This window comes from Phragmites australis, chromosome 12, assembly GCF_958298935.1.
Source record: "Phragmites australis chromosome 12, lpPhrAust1.1, whole genome shotgun sequence".
NCBI lineage: Eukaryota > Viridiplantae > Streptophyta > Magnoliopsida > Poales > Poaceae > Phragmites > Phragmites australis.
Window position 1 is genome coordinate 2173322 of NC_084932.1, and position 23856 is coordinate 2197177.

At 47.4% G+C, this 23856-nt stretch overlaps 2 protein-coding genes across 2 annotated transcripts; both read right to left on the minus strand.

The window, feature by feature from the left end:
• Positions 1 to 5314: 5314 nt before the first annotated feature.
• On the minus strand, positions 5315 to 6357 carry LOC133887169 (uncharacterized). The gene has a single exon (XM_062327112.1). The coding sequence runs from the start codon at positions 6273 to 6275 to the stop codon at positions 5604 to 5606; it is 672 nt and encodes a 223-aa protein (XP_062183096.1). The 5' UTR covers positions 6276 to 6357; the 3' UTR covers positions 5315 to 5603.
• Positions 6358 to 18650: 12293 nt separating this feature from the next.
• LOC133886879 (signal recognition particle subunit SRP54, chloroplastic-like) lies at positions 18651 to 23856 on the minus strand. The gene is made up of 15 exons (XM_062326780.1): positions 23655 to 23856; positions 23462 to 23567; positions 22530 to 22597; positions 22339 to 22440; positions 21895 to 22047; positions 21728 to 21805; positions 21409 to 21534; positions 21117 to 21219; positions 20734 to 20834; positions 20143 to 20280; positions 19906 to 20049; positions 19716 to 19791; positions 19528 to 19613; positions 19316 to 19444; positions 18651 to 19234 (listed from the first exon to the last, which is right to left on the minus strand). The coding sequence occupies exons 1-15, from the start codon at positions 23817 to 23819 to the stop codon at positions 19157 to 19159; spliced, it is 1653 nt and encodes a 550-aa protein (XP_062182764.1). The 5' UTR covers positions 23820 to 23856; the 3' UTR covers positions 18651 to 19156.

Here is a 23856-nt window from a genome sequence, read left to right on the forward strand (position 1 = left end):
ACCGCCATATCGCGTGCGCGTGCGTTGAAACGATCGAGCACTAAAGTGTACATGCACTTCTTTTTTCTTCAAGAAGTCTGCAGAGATCGATCATTTGCATGTGCATGCAAGCTTCGTCCTTCTTCTTCCACGGAAGGAAGGTTTTTTTTTTCGGAAACTACCGGGATCCATTAAGAGAGAAATAGAGTGTATTTTCATGAGCAAACCAAAAAATGTCGCCCTATAAAAAAAACCTGTCTAATCCATCTATGCTAGAAAAAGAAGAAGAAAACATAGAAAGGATATTATCTCTGCATATTGCGGGTCGCCTCTCAAGAATGTCTTCCGCTATCTGGTTCGCGTGGAAGGAAGGTCTCGACGTGCATATGGATCAATCATCCTGGCCCTTGGGACCGGCCGTCCGGGAGGATGAAATGGAACGGGAAAGAGATGGATGGGAACAGAGAATCTCAAATATTAGTGCACCTCGTCGTCGTTGGTGTCGTGTTCATAGCACGCGTGGTCGCCGTTTCCTCTTGTGCACAGTGACAGCTTATACCTACAAATTATGGCTTGTGTCCTATTTGGATCGATCATCTGGCCGCATCCAACACGCTTTTTCTTGTTAGGCAAGGATAAAGGTTTGTTACAAAGGATAAAGGTACAACAAACTACAACAAGATATGCGCAGTATCTAAATGAGGAGGTTCGTCTGTTGCCGATCCTGTACCTGGTTTGCCGGATTTCCGTCAGTAGAAGCGCGGCACGGTTAGCAGGCTTGCACCAGGAGATGTGTACTGACACATAATAGCTACATTATTGCTACTCTAAAACTTACGCCTAAACTATTTCTTTTTGTACAGATGCTGAAATCTCTGACGGTGGGCGAACAAGCTCCAGCTCGGGCGGTAAGCTCAGTGGGGAGCGAACCGCGGGTCGTGCGCTCAAGCGCTGGCTCTCGCACCATTTTTCGCGGACGCGCACGGAGCGCGGGGGTGACGCTCCACGGTGGAGCCGAGCCCGGTGGAGGCCCGATCCTCCATCCCGTTCCTACCCCGGGCCTCCAATGAAGGCCGTGCAAATGGGGGCGCACTGTTAAAAAAAAAGTCTCTGACGGTGGAGGTTCTGGCGTTCTGCTTCTATCCGCAATTCCACACATAGTGGAACATCAGCATTTGGGTTCAGAGAGATAGATGATTCGGATAAGAAGAAGCTAAGTAAGGTCAGGGTGGTCTCAGTTCCAGGAAATGTTCTACAGAAGAAAAAGAACCTGCATGAATATTCAGTCCCTGAAACGGCTGAACTGCCAAACCTAAACCCATCAAAGTTTACTCACGAATACCGAGAAACCGCACCAGTTCGAATATAATGTGCCAATAAAATGACGCAGTGCATGGCATGGAATATCTCTCGTGTCGCAATCGGTTGCAACAGCGGATCGTCACGCAGGGGCTCCTGTTGTCGAGACCGACATCATCAGCCCTCTGAATTTTCGATGCCAGTATTACCAGTGGAAGACCTCATTGACAAGCTAGGAGTTCTGAAGATCACTTCACCCTGTGCATACACTCCCTCAGCAATTAGTCTTAGCAAATGTAGCGAGAGCTCTGTAAATTCTGTTACCATCGACCGAGTCCTGAACCTGCTCGAGAAGCTAAACTATGTTAGTGCCAGTTATGCTCAGGGTTCTGCCCCTGGAATGATGTTTCAGGCATACCGTTGACGCGGTGCTACTACCGTTCATTTCTCTCCCAGAGAAATGTTTCAGACATGATGCTGTGTTGATTCAGACTTTTGTTCTTTTAGTTCAGAGTCCTGCAACTTTCGGGGGAAGGAAATTGCAGCTTTAAAAACGTGTAGATTTCAAACATGGAAACATCCGAATGGGCACCTTTAGCACGACGACGACGAGGAGGCCTCTGCACCTCAGGCAAGCACAGGACGGTGCAGAGGGCGGCGCGGAACTCGTACGCCTCGTTGACCTCGAACTGCTCCACCCCCGCCGCCGTCCCGGAAATCCACGGCGCCATGGATCGAACGTGTGATTAAGTATGTATAAAGATAAAGATGCCCGCTCTACTGAATTCCTTCAGTTGATGTGGCATTCTTTTTCGTTTCCAAGTCAACTGGTAAAAGCTTCCAGGATATGGAATGGTATGCTAATTTTGGCATGACTAAATTCTTCAAGCAGATTTCAACCTCAAAATTTACCCTCTCTAGCTAATATATAGCTACTCCTGTGCACTCAAACTTGCTCAATTCTCGCGGCAATGAAGTTCATCCGTCTCGCGTCTCTCCGTACAAAGACGCGCGCGCATCACTTGACGCCAACAATGGCGTCTTCCGGTGCGGCCATCGTCCTCCTCGCCGTCGCCGTCGCCTCTCTCGCCGTTGCTCTATCGCGTACGTGATGCGATCTAACTAATGCATTTACATATACACTTGCATGCGGAGTTGCAAGGCTAGTTACATGGGCTGACCACCCAAAAATTGAGCGAGTATATTAGTGACTAGATCTTTCCAACTTCATGAAAAAAAAAAGCTAAGTCCACTGAAGTCTACTGATAATAAGAAGTTGAACAGGCCTGTGCCCTCGCTCGCTATTCGCTGGATCCGCCCATGCCTAGTTCGTAGTCTGGTATGATCTGAGCAGACGGCGATGAGGCGGGGCCCAAGTACGGGTACGCGACGGGGAGCAGCAGCGGGCCGGAGAACTGGGAGAAGCTGAGCCCGGAGTACAAGCTGTGCGGCGAGGGGAACAAGCAGTCCCCCATCGACATCGTCACAAAGCAGGCCTCGACTCTCGCCCGCACCTACGCCGCCGCGAACGCCAGCGCGCCTCATCAACAACGGCCACGACATCATGGTATGCATCAATGCATGCATGGATGCTTCCTTCTCCTGTATATCTCGATCGAATTTGATTCTAAATCTCCACGTCGGCATGCATGCAGATGATGTTCGAGGGTAAGGTTGGGACGATCACAGTGAACGGCAAGGCCAGGTCTACAGCTTCGTGAATCTGCACCGGCGCATGCCCTCCGAGCACACCATCAACGGCCAGAGGTAACTAATACTCCTTCAACATGTAGCTAATACGAGAAGCTGCGCCTAACGCATTGGCTAGAGCGCGTTGTTAGGCCCGCACCACCCACGTTTCAGCCCCGTTCCCCGTAGGCTTGGCAACGGGTCGGGTCGGGGCCCCGCGGGTTGTAGACCCGGTGGGGGTGGGGGCGGGTGCAAAAGTGTACCCGCGGGGGTCGCGGGTCGGGTCCCCGCAACGGGTTGGGTCGGGTTCGGGGAGACATGATCACCCGTGGGGTATTCACAGGGGCCCGCACCCCGCAGCCGCCAGGCAGCCCGCAGCCAACAATGAGCCCACTCAGTAGCCCACGACTCGTAACCCTAGCCGGCCGTCCTGCCCGTGACCCCGTCCGTCCGCATTGCAGCAATTCCCCAATCCCCATCCGCCAGACCGCCAGTCGCCAGACCGCCGCCCGCCGCCCGCGAAATTCTTGTGCACCAGCGCCAATCAGCAAATCCACCGCCGCGGCGCCGCCCGCCGCAGCCCCCAGGCGCCCGCACCTCCATGCCGTCCTGACTCCTGCGCGCCTGCCCCTGCCCGTAGCCCGTCCCGCCGAGCCGTCCGCGCTAGCCGCCGCCAGCCACCAGGATCCCGCCGGCCGCCGGAGCTCGACCAGTCGACCTGCAGCGGGCCAGCGGTGGTGGCGTGCTGCCTGCCTCAGGCTGATTCGGATCCAGTAGCTGGGAGACGGCGGCCGCTCGTGCAGCGTCCTTTTCCTCTCCCTCCCGCGTGACCGCGTCCCGGCCTCTTCGTCTGTTCGTCGCCTCCTCTGCCCTCACCACCCGAGTGCCTGCGGCCTGCCTGCCTCTGCATTCTCTCAAGTTCCCGAGTGCCTTCGCCCGACTAAGGTAGTGAGGTTCGACTTCTCTCAAGTTCGCCATACCAGTTGCCTTTTTATCTTCTTGCAGTGCTAGTGAGAGAGAGGACTAAGGCTACAAAGCGAGAATTTCAAATAGAAACTGACGGTCTGATCTGAGAAAGATATTATTTTGTATATGGTTACATGTTGTGTAGCGATATTATTTTGTATATGGTTACATGTTGTGTGACTACTGCATGTTCGGGTCCCCGCGGGTGCCCACGGGTCCCCGTCGGGTTTCGGGTCCCCGCGGGGTTCGGGGTCAGGTTCAATTTTGCACCCGCAATGTGGTTCGGGTTTGGGTCGGGTTTTTTAATTTGGGTTTCGGGTCGGGTTCGTTCTAGCTGAACCCGGCCCCGACCCGACCCGTTGCCAGGCCTAGTTCCCCGTTCGACACTGGTTCTCACCAATTCTACGGTCAGATCTCCCTTACTATATTTCCCTTAAAAAACATGTAGCTAATTCTCCTTCAACATGTAATGAGAAACAAATCAGGTTTCCATTGGAGTTGCACAAGAGCGACGACGGCAATCTCCCAGTCATTGGAATCCTCTACCAGTATGGCGCCCCTGATTCTTTCTACTTCCAGTACAGTACAGACAGATCGCCGCAGCCATGTCAGTTTGATGCTTCCATCTCTTCCCGACCTGCAATTTCTGCGCATTGATCTAAATGCAGCTGAAGAACAAGCTGGCCGAGATGGGCAAGGACTAAGTGCGACTTCACGAAGGAGGACCCGCGCGTTGCGGCGGGGCTGATTCACCTGCGGTCGCTGCAGAAGCGGACGGGCAGCAACTTCCGGCACATCGGGTCCCTGGCCACGCCGCCGTGCAAGGAGAACGTGGTCTGGAACATCCTGGCAAGGTGCCGCGGATCAGCAAGGAGCAGCTCGACCTCCTCAGGTCGCTGCTGCCGAGCAAGGACGCCGGCAAGGCCATACCCACGCAGCCGCTCAACGGCAGGACCGTCCAGTTCTACAACCCAACCAACAGCTAGCACCATCTCCTTCGAGATATCGATGTAATGTACTCTGAGCTAGCTAGAGCATTCAACCTATCCATGCATCATCGCTGATGATTGCCGCATGAACTCGGTTTCATGTGGCTCTTGATTACTAATGCCCCCATTTCTTGGGTAATTTCTTGAGCTTGAGCATATGTTGTTGTGTACACTTCATATTTTGTTCAAGTGTAAAGATAAATGGAAATGTGACAAGGACCAATTCAATTCTTCAGGTCTAGCCCTCTGAATCCTGTCTAGCTCATCTACTGCATAACCATTCTGCTTGTTGTGGCATCTGAATATGCTATCTTTCCAACAGTTTTGCAAATCATGAAGTCAACACAAAGTTAGTACTAGCACACTACAAGAAACATGACAGACAAAAACAATTTGACAAAAAAATCAATAGGCTTCAGAATAATGCCTGGGTGTTATAGACAAGACGATGACTATGCAACACGATTGTAAACAGGCCAAAACAGAGGAACCAAAATTGTCAGAAATTTGCCAATCCGAAGTCCAAACCTGAATTCCTAATTTTCAGTATGTACACAGCTCAACTACACCTAAAGCACAGCAACAACCAACTGAAAGCCACACCCAACCAAACCGTCCACCTACCTGTACAACGGCCCAGATCTCGCCACGCGTCCATCGTCCTCCATCTCGGCCGGTCAATCAATCCGCCGCCCGCCTCCCTGAGGCGAACCGCCGCATGCTTCCCAGCCCCGGCGCCAGAGGCGGCACCTCCGTCTCCACCTCCTCCGTCTCCCTCCGACTCGTCGCAGCTTCCGTAGGCAGCGGCAGCGGCGGAGGCGGTGGCGGGGACTGGTCAACGCACTCCACGGCGCTGTTCCTCGACCGGCTGCGACGCATCAAGAAACCGAACCCGCCGCAGCAACTGAGCCTCGTCCCCGGAGACCTCGGCGGGTGGCGCCGGAGCGCGCGCTCGCGGTCGGAGAGCACCTTCCCGATGCAGGACACTTTGGGAGAGCCCGGCTCCGAGACGGCCGCCTTGGCCGTGCGCCCGCCGCCGCCGGTCTTGGCCTTCTTGGGGAACATCGCGGGCGGGTGGTGCCGCCGCGCGCACCCGCCGCTGCCCTGGCCGAGCTTCCCGGGGAGGCCGATGATGTGCGCCGCCGTCGGCTTCAGGTTGCCGGAGAACCTCTGCGACACGCCGGTGTGGGCGGCGGCGGGGTGGTTCTTGAGGAGGCACTTGGGGTTGGTGTTCTCCTTGAGGGAGTCGTCGCGGTCGTAGACGCCGTTGATGTCGGACCAGGCGACGTCGTCGCCGATGCGCAGGCGCGTCGACTCCGGCGGGTCGCGGGCGAGGTCGCGTGCGGCGGCCATGCGGGAAGCGGAACGCGTCGCGGGGGTTTGTGGAGTGGGAAGGGGAACGAAAAGGTCGGAAGGCGTTTGTTCCGCGTTGTGAGGCGCGGTTTTAAAGGCAGGGCGTTGCGTTTCGTTGACTTGAGCATTGGGATTGCCAGAGGAGCGACGCGCCATTTTCTCTTTCTTTTTTACTGAAGACGTATAAGAAGACTGAAAATTGACAACATCATCGTAGACTCTTCGTTATCATCTGGTACGCTATTTATTATTAAAAAATTATTTTTTAAAGATATATAAGAAGCAAATTTAGGGTTTAATCTCTGATAAATAGAGTGCAACCACCTCCAATAACCACTCAAGCTAAGGGTTGGTTCTCATTATTTGTTCTTTTTAAGAAGTGAATATAGGTTAAAATTTGTTAAATAAGTAGGAATATGTGAAGTCTTATCCATGTTAGGGGGTTAATTAATTTTTTATCACTTAGCAGATGGCATACTCCCAAAAGCTACCCTCTCGAGCTGCTGTGCCAAAATGCCATCTATCCCACGAAAACATTCTCATTTGCCACATTGAGCTCTATTCCTACGCCACGTGGCATTTCTTTTTTCATCTACCGACCTGGAAGCAAAGTGGAAATGACATTTATGCCCTCGATCACTCCAGCTCGATGACGCCTTCGACATCCTCACGCACTGCATCAGCGGGAAGGGCGGCAGACGAGGCGCAAGAGAGTAGCGGGTGGCAACAGCACACACGAGCGGCCCCAAGATGAACTGCGGCAGAGCGTCATCAACTATGGGGTCGAGCGGCGGCGACCTAGAAATGAGGGGCGATGCCACAGGTGGCCCTGAGTTCCACCGCATGAGGTCCTTGTCTGCTGTGACACCCCGATGAATAGCCCAGACGGCGAACACCTCGGTGGCCGTCTCATCGCCAAACGGCAGCACCACCTCGGCGGCTTCTCGGTTGCGATGGCAAAGACATTGGCAAGGGATCGCCTTCCTGCCCTCGTGTGGATCCTCTTCATCGTCCTCGCCCTCCTCCTTAACTACGACAGCACTGCCGGTGGAGGCAACAGGGGCAACTCGATGTACCCGGCGGCCGTCATGTACATGAACACTCGACGCTCCACACGTCCACCTTTTCCCTACACGTATGCCGAGGAGGATGTTGTCTGGCTTGACGTCACGGTGGATGACGTTGCGGCGGTGGTAGTGCGCGAGCGCGCTGACGAGTTACGCAATGACGTGGGCTGCGTTGGGCTCCAGGACAAGTGCGCTGAGGCGGAGGCGTTGGCGGATCGGGCAGGATGGGGATGTGGCCACCGACGCTGAGAGAGATGTGATGGAGAAATGAGAGAGGTGGGCAGAGTGGTCATTTTCATTTTTCTTCCATGTCGGCAGATGCAAAAATAATAATAAATGTCACATGGTGTAGAAAAAGAGCTCAAAGTGGCAAAAGAGAATATTTTTATGGGGTCCATATGGTATCTTAGCACGTCAGCTTGAGAGGGTGGTTTTTGGGTACAAAGGAAACTAATATATCAATTATTATTTGAATTAGGCATGATAAAAAAAAGCATGATCCATGTCTATGTTTGATACTATTGGGTAACAAAGAGTTTCGAGTCCGAAATGACACTGTTTGAGTTTACGGTAGATAATTTCGTGTTGAATGTTACAATTCCAGTTGAGTGATTTCATGTTAAAAGTTTAAATCAAGCTGACTTAATAGCTAGAACTTTGAGGTCAAAGTTTAGAAAAAAAAATTCCGAACTGAAGCTGGCTTTGTTCCCAAAAGGGTGACCATGATGACAATAGGCTACACTGAAAGCTAAGTAATGGAGCATGATTTTTGTTGGATTGATCTCGGCTCTTACATCACATATCCTAACTGAACCAAGAAAGAAAAAGAGGGGGCTACGCCAGCTTACCTATGCGCCCTGATGGGGGCGCAACTAACTCCATAGTTACGATCTCATCTCGTGTAACACCATATATAATATAGAGGGGAGTCTGGCGCCTACTTGATTCATTCACAATAGGCCCAACCTCCCCCACACTTCCTAAACCCTAACCAATCCTAAGGGTGTTGCTACGGCAGGAGGTGGGGAGAGTTCGGTGCCAGCTTGATTCATTCATGATAGGCCTAACCTCCCTCACACTTCATAAACCCTAACTGATCATAAGGACGTTGCTACGGGGTGAAGTCCACCACCACAACTTCATCCACAACATCACGCCAGCGACCATGATGTCGACTACTTCAACACGTGCTTCTCCGACGGCCGGCACAGCACTATGCTTCCCCGAGCTATACTGATCTCTATTGTGGTTCTACGTCAATGAATCTACACTACATGACGTCTATTAGCTCGGGTATGTTGATCACACTTCTGTGTTAGGGTGTTCATGCTTTAGGGCTAGTAATTATACCTCTAAGATGATGATTAAGAGCTAACAATTTTATCTCAAGACATAGTGAGAAGCCTTACATATATGAAAGTTTCTAACATATGAGTATAGACTTAGATGCCCTCCTTGCAAGGGAGAAGAAAAGGAAAGGAAAGAAGAGCCCTTCTAGCTTGTTGCACAACACTGCAGCTCAGGAAGTTAACAATGGTCCATGGACCGGGCTTAGGCAGAGAGGACACACAAGAGAGAGGGTGCACCGTATTCAGGCGGGCAGTTGGTATCCGTGCCGCTCAACAACCTTGAGATTTACGACAGGTTTAGAAAAGGAAAAATGGTGCAGCCGTTTGAACGGATCAGCCGCCATCTTCTCAGAGCGCATGTACAACCGAGTTCTTAGAGGAGATGCTCGTAGAAAAAACTGATAGATATTTTTTGGAACTATACTGGCACACATGCTTAGACGAAGAATAAAATATTTATTTAAATATTATTGTTTAGATTAGTGCTAACAAGATAACTAACTATGTGTAAACATATGTAGTCTTTGTTTGTATTAAAAATTAAAAATTTATATTAATAAATAACACTTTCTTTGTTTAAAGATCTGGTTATAAGCACCTAACATTATATATACTCAGGCTTATCTAGCTAGCTGAGGGCCTCCTTGTTTGTTACCCTCAGCTCCATGCTCAGGAAAAGGGAGGCCTGAGGGTGCGGCGGCGGCGCTAGGGGTGCCTTTCCGGCATGGCCAGATCTGGCGACGCAAGCTGCAGCTGCGTCGACTGGGAGCACTGGAGGAGGGACACCTGAGCATGAACGGACCAGGGAGGAGGTCAGGGTAGCAACCAAAAAGGTCCGGCAGCTCACAGGCAAGTGCTCAGGCCAGGCAACTTGGTTCAGGCTAGCAACCAAGCAGACCCTGAATTCCCGCGGGTTCGCTTTTTTTGACCTTGGACTCTGCGAGACTGACTGGTGCGGCCGTCGCTTCCCCAGCAAGGCTTGCAGTCCTGCTGCACTGAACAAGTGAAGATTCGCCAGGTGACTCTGACAATACTGCATGTCTGCATCTTTTGACAATTTCTTCTTAAAAAACTTCTTGCTTTGAGTTGGCTTGCGTCTGAATTTGCACTCCTGCGTACAGCGTACGAGATGATCGATATAGAGTTTGTACTGCATGGCTGTTTCATTTGCAAGTGCATTATGGTTATTTTCTGTATTAGACTGAGTTAAATAAGTGTTTAATTTCTACATAGCTGATAATATTTGTAATTAGCTACTAAGAGTCCATGTAATTACATTTTACTTCTGGCAATATAAAAATCAGAAAACAGTGCAAGTTTTGTGTCCCAGGAAAAAAAAATCTTCCTGTGTAGTGTGTTTCAGGTACGTCCTGGTTTGATTATGATATTTGATACCATAGTCTTTATTATCGATCCAAATACAGCTATGTTGTCGTAGACTCGTGAGGGTGCGTGATCGAGAACTCCTCCGCGCCGAGACCGTCGTAGCTCACCGACACCTCCTCCGCACTGACCACGACACCATGACACGATGGCCGCGGGGTGGTCGTGCAGTGCATCGTCAAGGAGGTATTAGGCTCGGTGGTCTACCCCACACTCACACGAATGAACTACACCGAGTGGACGCTCGTGATGCGGGTGAACCTGTAGGTGCAAGGCTTTTAGGAGGCAATCGAACCAGGTGGTAGTGACTACCATGATGATAGGCTAGCGCTGTTCGCCATTCTCCATGGTGTGCCATCGGAGATGCTGTCCACTCTCGTCGTTAAGGACACCGGCAAGGACGCCTAGGTGTTAGTGTCGAACGTGTTAGAGAAGCGAATACACAGAAGCTGCTAACAAGCTCTGAGTACTAGGGGATGAAGTCACTAATGTTGAGGAGGTATGAAAGTTTCTATAGGTCATTCCAGAATGTGTCCAGCAGGTCGCCATTGTCATCGAGACACTCCTTGATCTGAGCATGCTCTCGATCAAGGAGGTGACCAGTCGCTTGCGCGCTGTGGAGCAGGGATACAAGTTCGGCTCTTCGGGCGGCAATGGTGGGTAGAAGATACTCCTCACCGAGGAGGAGCGACTAGCTCGTATGAAGAAGCACGATGGCGAGGGAGGATCCAGTAACAATGACAATGGCGACTCTCATCATCATCATGGCAAGAATCGTGGGCACGATTGCAGCAACTAGACCAAGAGGTGGCCGGGACCAATGTCAAAACAGTGGCAAATTTGGCCATTAGGCCAAGGATTGGTGCAGCAAGCCAAAGTGGGCTGAGGCCCACCTGACACAGGGCGATGACGACGAGCCCATGCATTTGATGGCCAAGGCTTGTGTCGCATCGCCTGCCATGTCCACTCCCATCATATGAAATGGGTTCAACGTCCAATTATGAAATTTGTGGCTGGTCGAGGTAAAGGTATTCACACAACTGGATGTGGTACCTCAACACCGGTGCTATGGACCACATGATCGAGTCACACGCTGCCTTCTTTGAGATTGACTCGGAATCTGAGACACCGTCATTGACATCGAGGGGCACGACATGATCTTGCTTGCCTGCAAGACCAGCGAGCACACGCGCTCACGGGGGTGTACTTCATTCCTCGACTCACCACCAACATCATCAACATTGGCCAGCTTGATGAGAACGGTTGCCAGGTGCTGGGACTCAGATCGATGACTATTGGAAAGGGTGAGGTGCTCCCCTAGCCGGCTATACATGCTCAGCCTCGACATCGCATGACCTGTGTGTCTGTCGGCAAGAGGCTCAGAGGAGGCATGGCGTTAGTACGCGAGGTGCGGGCACCTCAGCTTTTAATCCCATTTGCAAGCTCTCCAAGCAGACCATGGTGCAAGAATTGCTGTGGATTGATCACATTGATCAAGTCTGCGATGGCTGCCTCATCGAGAAGTAAAGGCGAGGATCATTCCCCAAGCTGATGAAGCAGAGCACGTCCTTAACCTTGTGCACGGTGACCTCTGTGGGCCGATCATGCCAACGACACCAAGAGGCAGCCGCTACTTCTTGCTACTGGTGGATGACTTGAACCGCTACATATGGCTTAGCCTCCTCGTGACCAAGGACCAAGCTCCAGCGGCAATTAGGCAGTTCTAGGCCATGGCGGAGGTGGAGTCAGGAAGGAAGCTTAAGGTACTTTGCACCGATCATGGTGACAAGTTCACATCGGTAGAGTTTAGGGACTACTGCACCGAGCGTGATGTTCAACGGCAGCTCATGACCCTCTATTCTTCACAATAAAATAGGATCGTTGAGCGCTGCAGTCAGACAGTGGTCTTCATGATCTGAAGCATGCTGAAGGCAAAGGGTCTCCTTAGAACATTCTAGGGTGATGCCATCTCCACCATTGTTTTCATTCTCAACCGTGCACCGACTCGGAGGGTCGATGGCAAGATTCCGTACGAGGCCTGGCATGGAATGCGGCCAACAATGCACTTCCTCCGCACCTTCGGCTGCGCTGGGCATATCAAGAACATGAAGCCTCATTGGAAGAAGCTCGATGACAGTAACACTCTGATGATCTTCGTCAGCTACGAGAGTAGGTCCAAGGCATGCCGGGTGTACGACCCCGTCAGCAAGCGTGTGCACGTGACACGTGATTTCATGGTTGACGAATCGGCATAGTGGAAATAGAGCTCAGTGGAGAAACACGAGGTGAATGAAGATGGCCCCTTCACCGTGGAGTACATGGTCACTATGGAGCCAGTGCATTGCACACTTATGATCTCCTCAGACCACAGCTGAACACATTCTCTAGTGACACCTACAGCTGTAGAGGATCAAACTTCTATGGCGGGCGAGCATGTCACGCCACCCATGCCTGACTCCAGGCTTGATGTGGATGTTGATGATGATGCTCCTCAGCGCTACCACACCATCGATAACATCCTCGATCCGATAATGCCACGAGGGTACATCATCGTGCCAACTCGACCTCGACAAGCTTCACATGGTGAGCGTCGAGGAACCAAGCAGCTTCGCTGAAGTAGAGCAGAGCGACAGCTGACAGAAACCAATGCAGGAGGAGATGGACTCAATTATTGACAACAAGACCTGGAGCTTTATTGATTTCCCTGCAGGTCATTACGCAATCGGCTTAAAGTGGGTGTACAAAGTAAAGCGCTATGAGCATGGAGACACTGTGAAGCACAATGTGCAGCTCATCGCCAAGGGCTAAGTCTAGCGATAAGGGGTGGACTTCGATGAGGTCTTCCCTCCTGTTACCCATTTGGAGATGGTGCAACTCCTACTCGCCATCGTCGCACATCAATCCTAGGAGGTTCACCGTATGGATGTCAAGTCCACATTCTTGAATGGTGATCTTCGAGATGAGGTGTACGTCGTGTAGCCACCTGACTTCATTGATAACAAGTACAAGAACAAGAACAAGGTGCTACGTCTCCACAAGGCGCTCTACGGTCTCCTCCAAGCACCACGCGCCTGGAATGAGAAGCTGGATGCCACTCTACTCACACTCAGGTTTCATCACAGCAGCTCCAAACATGGAGTGTACACGTGAGGTGAAAGCAAGAGTCGATTGATCGTGAGCGTCTATGTCGATGACCTAATCATCATCGGCGACAACACCAATGACATCCACAAGTTCAAGGGGGAGATGAAGAACATATTCTGGATGAGGAATTTGGGAGCTTAGGTACTACTTGGGCATCGAGGTGCACCAGAGTCCAGACGACATCAAGCTCGAGCAATCTGCCTATGTGCTGAAGATTTTGGAGAAAGCTAGGCTGGTGGATAGCAACCCCTGTCAAACTCCAATGGAGGTACGCCTCAAGCTCAGCAAGTTGAGGTCATCCTCACCGATCGATGCTCCTCTCTACCGGAGTCTGGTCTAGAGCCTCTGGTACCTCGTCCACACCTGGCCTACTCAGTAGGCTATGTTAGCCGCTTCATGAAGGTGCCACGTGAAGAGCACCTCGTCCCTTATCAGACTCCAATGGAGGTACACCTCAATCTCAGCAAGTTGAGGTCATCCCCACCGATCGATGCTACTCTCTACCAGAGTCTGGTCGGGAGCCTCCGGTACCTCGTCCACACCTGGCCGGACTTGGCCTACTTAGTAGGCTATGTTAGCCGCTTCATGGAGGCGCCACATGAAGAGCACCTCGTCGCCGTCAAGCGCATACTACGCTATATTGTAGGGACAAGAACATATGATATTCTCTATGCGGCCAGGAAGAAGAAGAGTGTGTGGTCGTGTCTGCTGGGTTACAGTGACACTGACATAGCTAGCGATATTGATGATAGGAAGAGCACCTCCGGGATGACCTTCTTTCTCGACACTAAGCTCGTCACCTGGCAGACGTCCAAGCAGAAGGTAGTAGCCCTGTCGTCCTTTGAGGCCGAATATATCACCACAGCCTCCGTGGCTTGCCAGGGTGTGTGGCTGGCGTGTCTTCTAAGTGACATGCTTAGCTGAGAGCCTAGCGCACCGGTTCCGAAGATAGACAACAAGTCCATAATCTCATTGATCAAGAATTTAGTGCATCACGATCAGAGCAAGTACATCGACATAAAGTTTCATTTCATCTTGAAGTGTGCAGAAAAAGACCATATCGATGTTGTGTTCATCAGAACAATTGAGCAACTTGGTGATATTCTCACCAAGTCCCTTGGTCGAGCTCCACGCGAAGGTTGGCATCATCAGCATCAAAGGACTGTATCAAGATTAGAGGATTTTGTTGCACGATTAATCTTGAGCAGAATTAGTGTCATTTCCGTTTCTTTTCTACATGTGCATAGAGTTTACTGCATGTATATTTCATTTGCATGTGCATGTCAGTTATTTTCTGCATTTGGCTGAGTTAAGTAGATGTTTAATTTTTGCATGGCTGTTACCATTTGTAATTAGCTCCTAAGAGTCTATATAATTACATATACTTCTGGCAATATAAAAATTAGAAAACATTGCAAGTTTTGTGTCGCACCAAAAAATCCTCCTGTGTTCAAGTGTGTTTCGCGTGGGTCCTTGTTTGATTCCGACATAAGATCTTCCATTTCTTTTGTCAGAGGGAAAAAAATCTTGGGCATGCATCGAGGAAAGCATGCACAGACTGCACAGATGACAGATGTCTTGGGCTGATACACGCATGGAGACTCATGGTCGCCATTTTGACGATGTATGACACCGAAAGGTTAGCGAAAGGTAACGACTGGAAGAGGAACGACGAAAGAGACATCGAGGGCATGCGTTCAGACTGCAAACGGCGATTATTTTACTTGTGTTAAGTTATGCGGCAAATTAAGAAACGCATGTCTTGCTCCAATGAACATATGCATGAATCGCACCAAAAAGAACACGAAAACACGAGCAATGCCAGGATCGAAAGATATTTATGTTTCCATGCGATTGTTATTTTTGTGCCTTACCTGCAGTTGCAAATCAGCAGAAAGCTGTATGCACGTCTTCAATCGTGGTCGATCGCTGTAGAGCAGACCTCTGTTGGGTTTGCTGCTTCAACTTCGTGTAGCTGTTGACCTAAAAAAAAATTGTGTAGCTGTTAAGCCAACTGTACTAGGCTGTTTGTCTTTGACCATTGGGACGTATCACTCCAAATTTTGTCTTGCTTTTGAAGAGACGAAGAGAAGAGATTAAGAGTACCACTTCCAAGTCCTTCCTGGGTTGTTGATCGATCAGTTGCATCGTGCCAGTACAACTTCAGCTCATGCATGTATTCTTACCTGCTCCAAAAAGCTGGCCTGCTTTGACTTGTGTTGTCACCCTCCACGTCACATTCAGCTCCTATCACATATCAATCACTCCACTCAAATTTCTCGTGATTTCAACATTCCATAACATCGATTTCACAACGATGCAAAGTTTGAATTGGAGTATCAGTTTGGCTTATTAGGTGTCGGTTAATATTTTGTTTGTCTTTAGCAGCCGCTACCCTTTTTTTTTTGGATAAAAAGCAGCCGCTACCGTTAAGAACAGACAAGGAAAAGCCGGACATTACAATCCTGGTGATGGTGAAGAAGACGTCTAAAAGAATAAGAATACTATCAGTCAGTAAAAAAGGACAAAAGGACTCGGCTAGTACATAAAACAAATCAGAAAGGGAAGGATGCATGGCCGCCCAAGTTATGCTTTTCACAAAAGCATAAGAAACGAGGAAACTTCTTGCCAGGACAAAAGAATTTATCATAACACTACACAAAACCTTTTTAAACTTTTCGTTGTGATATTTGAATTGCCCTATTTCGGAGTTCTAGAATGACAAGGCTCCCTGAACAAACTTGGAATTTAGTGCTACTATCTACAAGGTGTCTTGTTGGTACTAGCTGCGTCAGTGGTGGCGATCGCTGAAGCACCAAAACGTGGTAAAACAGCAACGCTTGCTACTGAATGCTTCGTAGCCCACACACACACCAATCATGAGCCACTTCTATGTAATGCCTCATGTATCCACGGGTAAGGTCACCATCTAATACCTGAATCCTACCAAGTCTGAAATTTTTTGGGAAAATTTTGGTAGAGTTTCCCCTATATTTGCCTCTTTACTGGACAAACCAAAATCACACAGTTTTCATAGGCATAAAATCTATAAGCAGAATGCAAGCATCACGGCCAAAGCCGGAACCCGATATATTCAACCAGTGTAACCCTAAGTTGCTTAACAGACCAAGCTAGCAATTACCGTTCTAATGCATTATTGGAAGACTAAGCATTAGTATAAGTGTGTTGTACATGATACCACTCCCTTCCAAAGTTGCCGTGATCATTTGGTAGCATGAGTAAAAATACTTAGCAAGTATAATATGAAACTTGAAGAATGAATACATCATCAAAATCAGTAAAGAACCAGAAATAACAGAGTTTTTCTTTTCTTAAAAGCAGTGATGAAACGGTAGTTTCCATGAATAGGATAAACCTTAATTTCTTAGAAACCATCAATAATAAAATGAACATTTTAGACTATATACTTAGCATTTATCAGTAAAGAGGAGTAAGTGCACGTAAATCTAAATATAAGAACTAAAGTACACATCCCAAGTGCATAAAAGTAAAACCAATTAGAAGGGAAGGATGCATGGCCACCCAAGTTATGTTTTTTCACAAAAGCGTAAGAAACGAAGAAACTTCTTGTTAGGACAAAAGAATCTAGCACTACACAAAACCATTTTGACTTTTCGTTGTGGTATTTGAATTGCCCTATTTCGGAGCTCCTAGAATGACAAGGCTCCATGGACAAGGCTTCTAGAACTTAGAGCTGCTGCCTACAAGGTGTCTTGTTGGTATTAGCTACGTCAGTGGTGAGGATCACTGAAGCACCAAAACGTGGTAAAACAGCAACGTTTGCTCCTGAATGCTTCATAGTCCACACACACACCAATCATGAGCCACTTCTAGAAGCCTTTCTCTCGACAATCTTCTAGAAGCCTTATGGGATTGATCAAACATGGCATCGGCAATTCCTAGTGGTTCTAGCAACTACTTAGAGTTACTACCTACAAAGTGCTTGGATTAAGCCAGTAAAAAAAGGAAGAGAAGAAGAAGAAATTTTGGTAACGTGGAAAATGACAGAACAACCAAGGTAACAAGGTTTGCCCTGACGCCATTGTGCTTTGGTTTTACCCACACATGGGACACAATTGTTAAAAACCTAAAGCTCATATAAAATTTCTTCAAAATTTGCTCAACCACTAGTCAGGAAAAAGAAAATAGAATCCCAGCCACTTAGTGACATATCCAAAAACCATCAATTAGAGGACCTTCCTCCTCTTCTTCGTCTTCTTTCTTCTCTTCTATGGTACTTGGAGGCTCATAGGGTAGGAGGGCTTGAGCCCGCCTGCCCCGCGGTGGATCCACCCCTGCAGCTAGTTGAAGGAGAATAAGTTCATTCTGCATAATGAAGCGTTATCTAAGTATACGGTGGAGGTCACGTTCTATGTCTCCCATAAATTTTTTTTTAGAGATAAGCGGGATGCATTTCATAAAAGCATATACAAGATTACATAGCTATCGTTACAAAAATACCCCTGAGGATCAATAAAATTACATATGGGTCCTTGCAAGGTTCCCCGGTCTCCTTCACCGCCAGCAATCAGAGGAGCCGCTTGACAGACCACCGCCTTAGGTCGGAGACCACGCCGAGCATGCAGCTGGAAGCCGATGTCCTCCTCAATAAACTTCGTAGATTTTTTTTGTCCCAATGAATAGCACACCGAATAAATCGACATACTCTTGACACGATAAACACGTAGGCCGTGCATGACGGCCAAAGGCCGCATCAACACCGAAAAACAAATCGGACCCCAACAGACAGCCACCCGTAAATGCATCTGGATAAGTTTACTCTGCCTAGCGTTTTTTCCTGCCTGTTTGGACGGGGGGGGGGGGGGGGGGCACCCACATGGATTGGGCCCAGATTCAGCCTATCTAAACAGGCTCTCGGAAAAAGGATGCATTCTTCAACTCATTTTTCAACACAAGATGGGACATTCACTGGGACATATTCTTCATATCCGGGGGCCATTTATAGCATTCAAATTTCCAAATCACATTAATCTAATTTTCATAGTATGTTGGATTAACTATTTTTTAGAAGAATACCATTCAGCCTGCTATGTTGTGAAATTGGTAGAGTATACCATGTATGTACCATGAAAAGTATTTCACCTGACCTGACAAGCTCGTTAGATTGATCTAACCCTTACAACAAAACCTCAGCCGTGGTAAAATCAGTCCGAAGAATGCCCAACAATTGTAGCTCCAAGAGTAACAGCTTCACCAGGTTTCACCAGGGCTATGGATGAAAGAGAGGAAGAAGAACATGAAGAGGAAGAAGGAGAGGGAGAAAGAGGTGGAGGAGCCCCCCTCTACCCGGCTGCTCGCTGCTCTGTGTCCGCCACTGATCACAAAATAAAACATCGTGTCCTGCGTTGTATAAATGCATGAGCAACAAGCAAACAAACTCCAGTACATCATGCATCAAAAATCAAACCATCTCCAGTATTTCATGAATCATTATTAACCAATAAATAACATAAGTGGCTCAACCTACACTAAGCAAAACAAATTTAGACATCCTTCACAACAATTTTTGGCATTTTAGGACTTGTAAGTTGTAACCACATTTGACAAGGCCTAAAACAGACCTTTCCGTTTTACTGGGCAAATCAAAACCTAGTATGGCTTCAGTTCAGCAGCTAACCCATCTTCACTATATAAAAAAAGAGCCTTCACTTTTGAGACTATGCTTGATATACAAAAATTGTGCCGGATGAATGACAAACACAACTAGTGCCAGTGCCAAACCATGAATCGTCAAGGATCACAAGTTGGCATGCATTGTGAATTTCACAATACATGGTCCAGTTCTTCTGAATCCCAGCATAGTTTCTCAAAAGGAAACGACCAGGAACGCCTGTCTTGTCATTTGGTGTTGCACGCAGGAGCCACTTCCAGTCAAAACTTTCAACTCCAATGCATATTAGCTTAAAACTGCATCCAGATCCCTTTGCCTCTGCTCACCGTGCCTCCTCTTCCGCCGTGCAGTGCCAGGAGGTGCCTGAAGGATGCACAAGAATTCAGAAAACAAGTACTAAAAAAACTGTTCAGAATTATTCACACCGTCACAGACATTGTTTACCTTCTCGTCAGCTTTAAGTGAGTCCATGAGATCTCCCATGCCTGATATTGCTTCTTGTCCTTGCACCATACCCATCAATTTCTGCATCTGAGCACGCATTTGGAAAAGCTGGGCAACCAGTTGGCTCACCTAGTAGTGAAAAATGGCAGTCTTGTTAGCTCCATGGCTTGGTATAAGAAAAACATTGTGGACTTTTGGTGACTGAAATAAACCTCTTGTTCGGTCTTCCCAGACTCCTCAGCCACTTTTATCCTCCTCTCGCGTGATTCAGCCAGTAACTCTGGCTTCTCCCTTTCCTCTGCACACGCAAAAATAAATACAATCAGGCATCTATGTCCATGACACAAGTAACCATACAGCTGGGCTCCATATGTATAGCTAAAATTCAGGAGGAACGTACCAGCAGTCATTGCATTGATCATTGACTCCACGAATGAAAGTCTTTTCTCAGCTTCCCGTATTTGTGCAGGAGTAAGCTGTTTCGAATGAGAACTGGCGTCAAGTGCTGGCATTTATCATATCAAATTTAAACATAGCTGTAATGCATAACTGTCAAGTCGGAGAACAAATTAATTCACATATTCATGTACCTTGTTCATGCCTGGAATCATTCCAATTACGCGGCTCATGGAACCCATTTTCGCAACATTTTGAGATTGCTTTAAGAAGTCATTGAAGTCAAATTTTGCACTCATGATCTTCTTCTGCAATTCTACAGCTTCTTCTTGCCTCATCTATTTGTACCAGACGTAAAGTTGTAAACAACGTAAAATCATCACAATATTGCTTAGGACCACACAAAAGGAGCAATTTTACAAGATACTTACGACTTCTTGTGCTTTTTCAACAAATGAAAGTACGTCTCCCATTCCCAAAACTCGCTGTGCCATGCGATCAGGATAGAAAAGCTCAAGGTCCTCCAATCGTTCCCCTCGCCCTACAAATTTGATGGGCTTCCCAGAGACCTGCATGATTAATTAAGCAGTGATGTTCTCTTATACCAGCTGAAAATAAGAAATGCTTGAAGTTACTACAGTGCATGGACACCGCAAGGTAACTGCTAAGGATTTAAGACTGCCCATTCAGTGCAAAAGGAAGTATGATGATGAAGCATAATTTTTTTCTCTTCATTTTTTTTTAAACGAGATTTTTTATCTCTTCATAAATGCAACATACAAGTAGGAGCAGAGCAGAGCAGCAAAAGTCATACAAGTGAAAACTGCCATCAGCAAGTACGGAACTACACATGTCTGATTATCAAATGATGAAAGAAACTGCAGTTTTAATCAACCAGTGCAAGAATATTAAAAAGTGGCCAATAATCTTCTCGGCATCATCCACTTATCATGAAAGGGTGCTACGAGAGATTCTTAACATTGATATATATGATGCAAAAATAGTTCCTGGCAAGTAATGACCTCTTTAACACTTAGTGCAGCTCCACCCCTGGAATCACCATCCAATTTAGTCAGTATAGCACCAGTGATACCAATCTCGATATTGAAGGTAGTGACCAGTGCTGCAAGCAAGAAAATAAACAGTTTGTGCGGCTGTGACGACACTATGAAAGGAAGGTACATACTAAGCATATATGGTTTTATAGTATCAGCAGAATAAAGTCATGCTCCATAGAGCACACCAGGAATAACAAAAGAATATTACAACTCGTCAAACAGTCAAATTTCAGAGCGGTAACTAATTTCCAGGTTGACCTTGTTGAGGCACCAACAAATAGTGCATAAAGTGTTGGCACTTGGCAACAAGAAGACTTAAATAGTAGCAAGAAGAAACAGAAGGATACCTGCAGCTTCTTGACCAGTCATGGCGTCAACAACAAGCAGAATTTCTGTGGGATTAACTGCCCTCTTTACTTCTTTCAATTCATCCATCATCGCTTTATCAATCTGGATGGCAAAAAGGTGATCAGCTAGTATTGATGATGCTAGTTAAATTATAAAGACATTGCTAGTTAATATGCTACCTGAATGATATCTATTTCCCTTTCGTATAAAGGTACAATTGAATTAGGTTCAGATCAGAATTCCTTATGAGTTTACAACTTGTGAGCTGAAAGAAATACAAATAAGACTAACCTGCAGTCTTCCAGCAGTATCCACCACAATGGCATCAATATTTTTGCTTTTTGCCTCTTCCACAGCATTTCTGGTTATTTGTGGTGGTTTGGCTTCAGTTCCTTCTGAGTAAACTGTCACACCCACCTGTCAATGCCCAAAAGAAATTTCAACCCAAGGGCAAGCTGTACCAAATAGTAATGCATTCATCCTGGGTTTAATTTCAAGGTCTCAAAACAATCCGAGGAACATTGGCTTCTTAAGTTTTACATCTATCACATACAACTAGTCGAAGTCAAAAAAGCAAGTCACCCTATAGCTAACTTCATCAAGGAGGTACCTGTTTACCCAGTATAGTGAGTTGATCAATTGCGGCAGGCCTGTAAACATCTGCAGCAACCAGCATACAGCTCTTCCCCTGTAACCTAACTCCGGTATAAGTATCTATAGGTTATCAAGCATTAAGGCCCTGCATGATGATTCTAAATAATAGGCTGAGGAATGCACCAGTTTCTTCAAATAGAACGCAAGCTTTGCGCAAATAGTAGTCTTCCCAACACCTTGTAGACCTGCCAGTAAGATAACTGTCGGGCCACCTTTTGCAAATACCAGATCTGATACTTCTCTACCCATCAGTTGTACAAGTTCATCATGCACAATCTGCAGGACCAATTAGGTTATTTTTCTTGTGCTAGAAGAACATAAATTAGTTTGACAAGGTGTTCATGTTTTCATTTAGCATAACATTCCAGGTAAGATTGTTTATGCATGTTATAATATTTTTCTTTGCTAGTGTGTTTAGCTATTCATCCAGAAAAAAGGGAACTTTTCAGCTAAGTAATATCTAAAGTTGTGGAGAACAACAAAGTCAAACAAATAAAATTATTATACCAACAAATACTTGTGTGCTTGTCATTGTTAATTCCTTAATGGCAGTTTGTCACAACATACCTTCACTAATTGCTGGTCTGGTCGGACTCCTCTGATAGTACCTGCACCTAAAGCCTTTTCACTAACAAACGAAACAAACCGTCTCACGACTGGAAAACTAACCTGACGAAAGCAGGAGATACTGTTAGTACTCAGACCACACAGGTACAAAGTGAACTGATGAGGAAAATGTGAAACTGTAAGGTATTTACATCTGCTTCCAGAAGTGCTCTTCTAATGTCCCGCATTGGTTCGGCAATATTTTCCTTTGTTAGCACGTCTTTAATGAAAAGAGCATTGTGTTAATCTTAATTCTTGTAAGTTAGTCATAGAAGGACACAACAATGTAAGAAATTAATAGTCACATAACACCGATAGTCTTACAATCATATACCTATGTTCACAACCTAGTATTAGGACCAAACACAACATCATAATCCTTACACTAAATAATATCAACTGTTTCTTTGTCTAAAATCTTTGTCATGTGCTCATGCATTCCCCACATACAAAAACATCATGGAGATCAGCTCTGAGTCTCTGGCTCGACAAGCAAATATATGAGTACAAATGATTGCTCAATGGCCTTTGGGTAAGCCTGTACTGAACTAGTAATTTAGTATTCATGCTTGCTACATTACAAAGTTACATGTATTCATGTTCGACATTAGCACCAGGCTTTCCTTTAAATTTAATTACATTATGGAGGGGGCACAACCCCATGCCTCATTTTTTTTTTTAAAAAGGAAGTACTCCCTCTAGTCCGAAATAAGTGCCGTTTTAGATATCGACACTTTTTTTAATATATTGATAAAACATAGTAAAAATATACTATTATGAAAGTATTTTTGGAGACAAATCTACTTGTATCATTTTCAATATCCAAACTCAATACATAAAGAGTAATTTGTTACCAAGGTTTGAAACAGTTGACTGCATTAAACCTAAAACGACACTTATTTTAGACTGGAAGCAGTACTATTTGCTGGCTAGTTGCTACAAGAGTCAGCAAATTGACAATTTCTACCAAATTCAAGCACCCAGGACAGGAAGGGGAAGCACTATGATGCTTACCAGAGTGTCGCATGAAGTAAGAACTGAATACAGGCATCGGTAGTAGGAATCAATAAGGAGGCTCACTCACCGACGCCGCGCAGCTTGTTCCAGGCGGACTCGAGCCCCGTGGTGAGCTGCCCGAACATCTCCGCCCGCACGACCAGCCCGCTCCCCCTCCTCCGTCCCCTCCGCCCCTAAAATCCCCAAACGAACATATACTGACAGATAATCGGAACAATGCAACCTTTCCCCGGAGCAAGAACCAAGAAACCCGAGCGCACCGGTGAGGAGGCGGAGAGGGCGCGCAAGGCGGGGCTCCAGGACTCGTGGAGGTGTAGGGAGCCTGTGCAGAAGCGGCGGAGACGAGTAGAGGAGACGGTAGGCCTCGCCGGCGAGCGGCGGACGGCGGCGTGGGGCGAGGAGAGCGCGAACACGGTGGCCTCCATTTTCCTCGGCGGTGAAAAGGGACGAAGCCGACGAGCT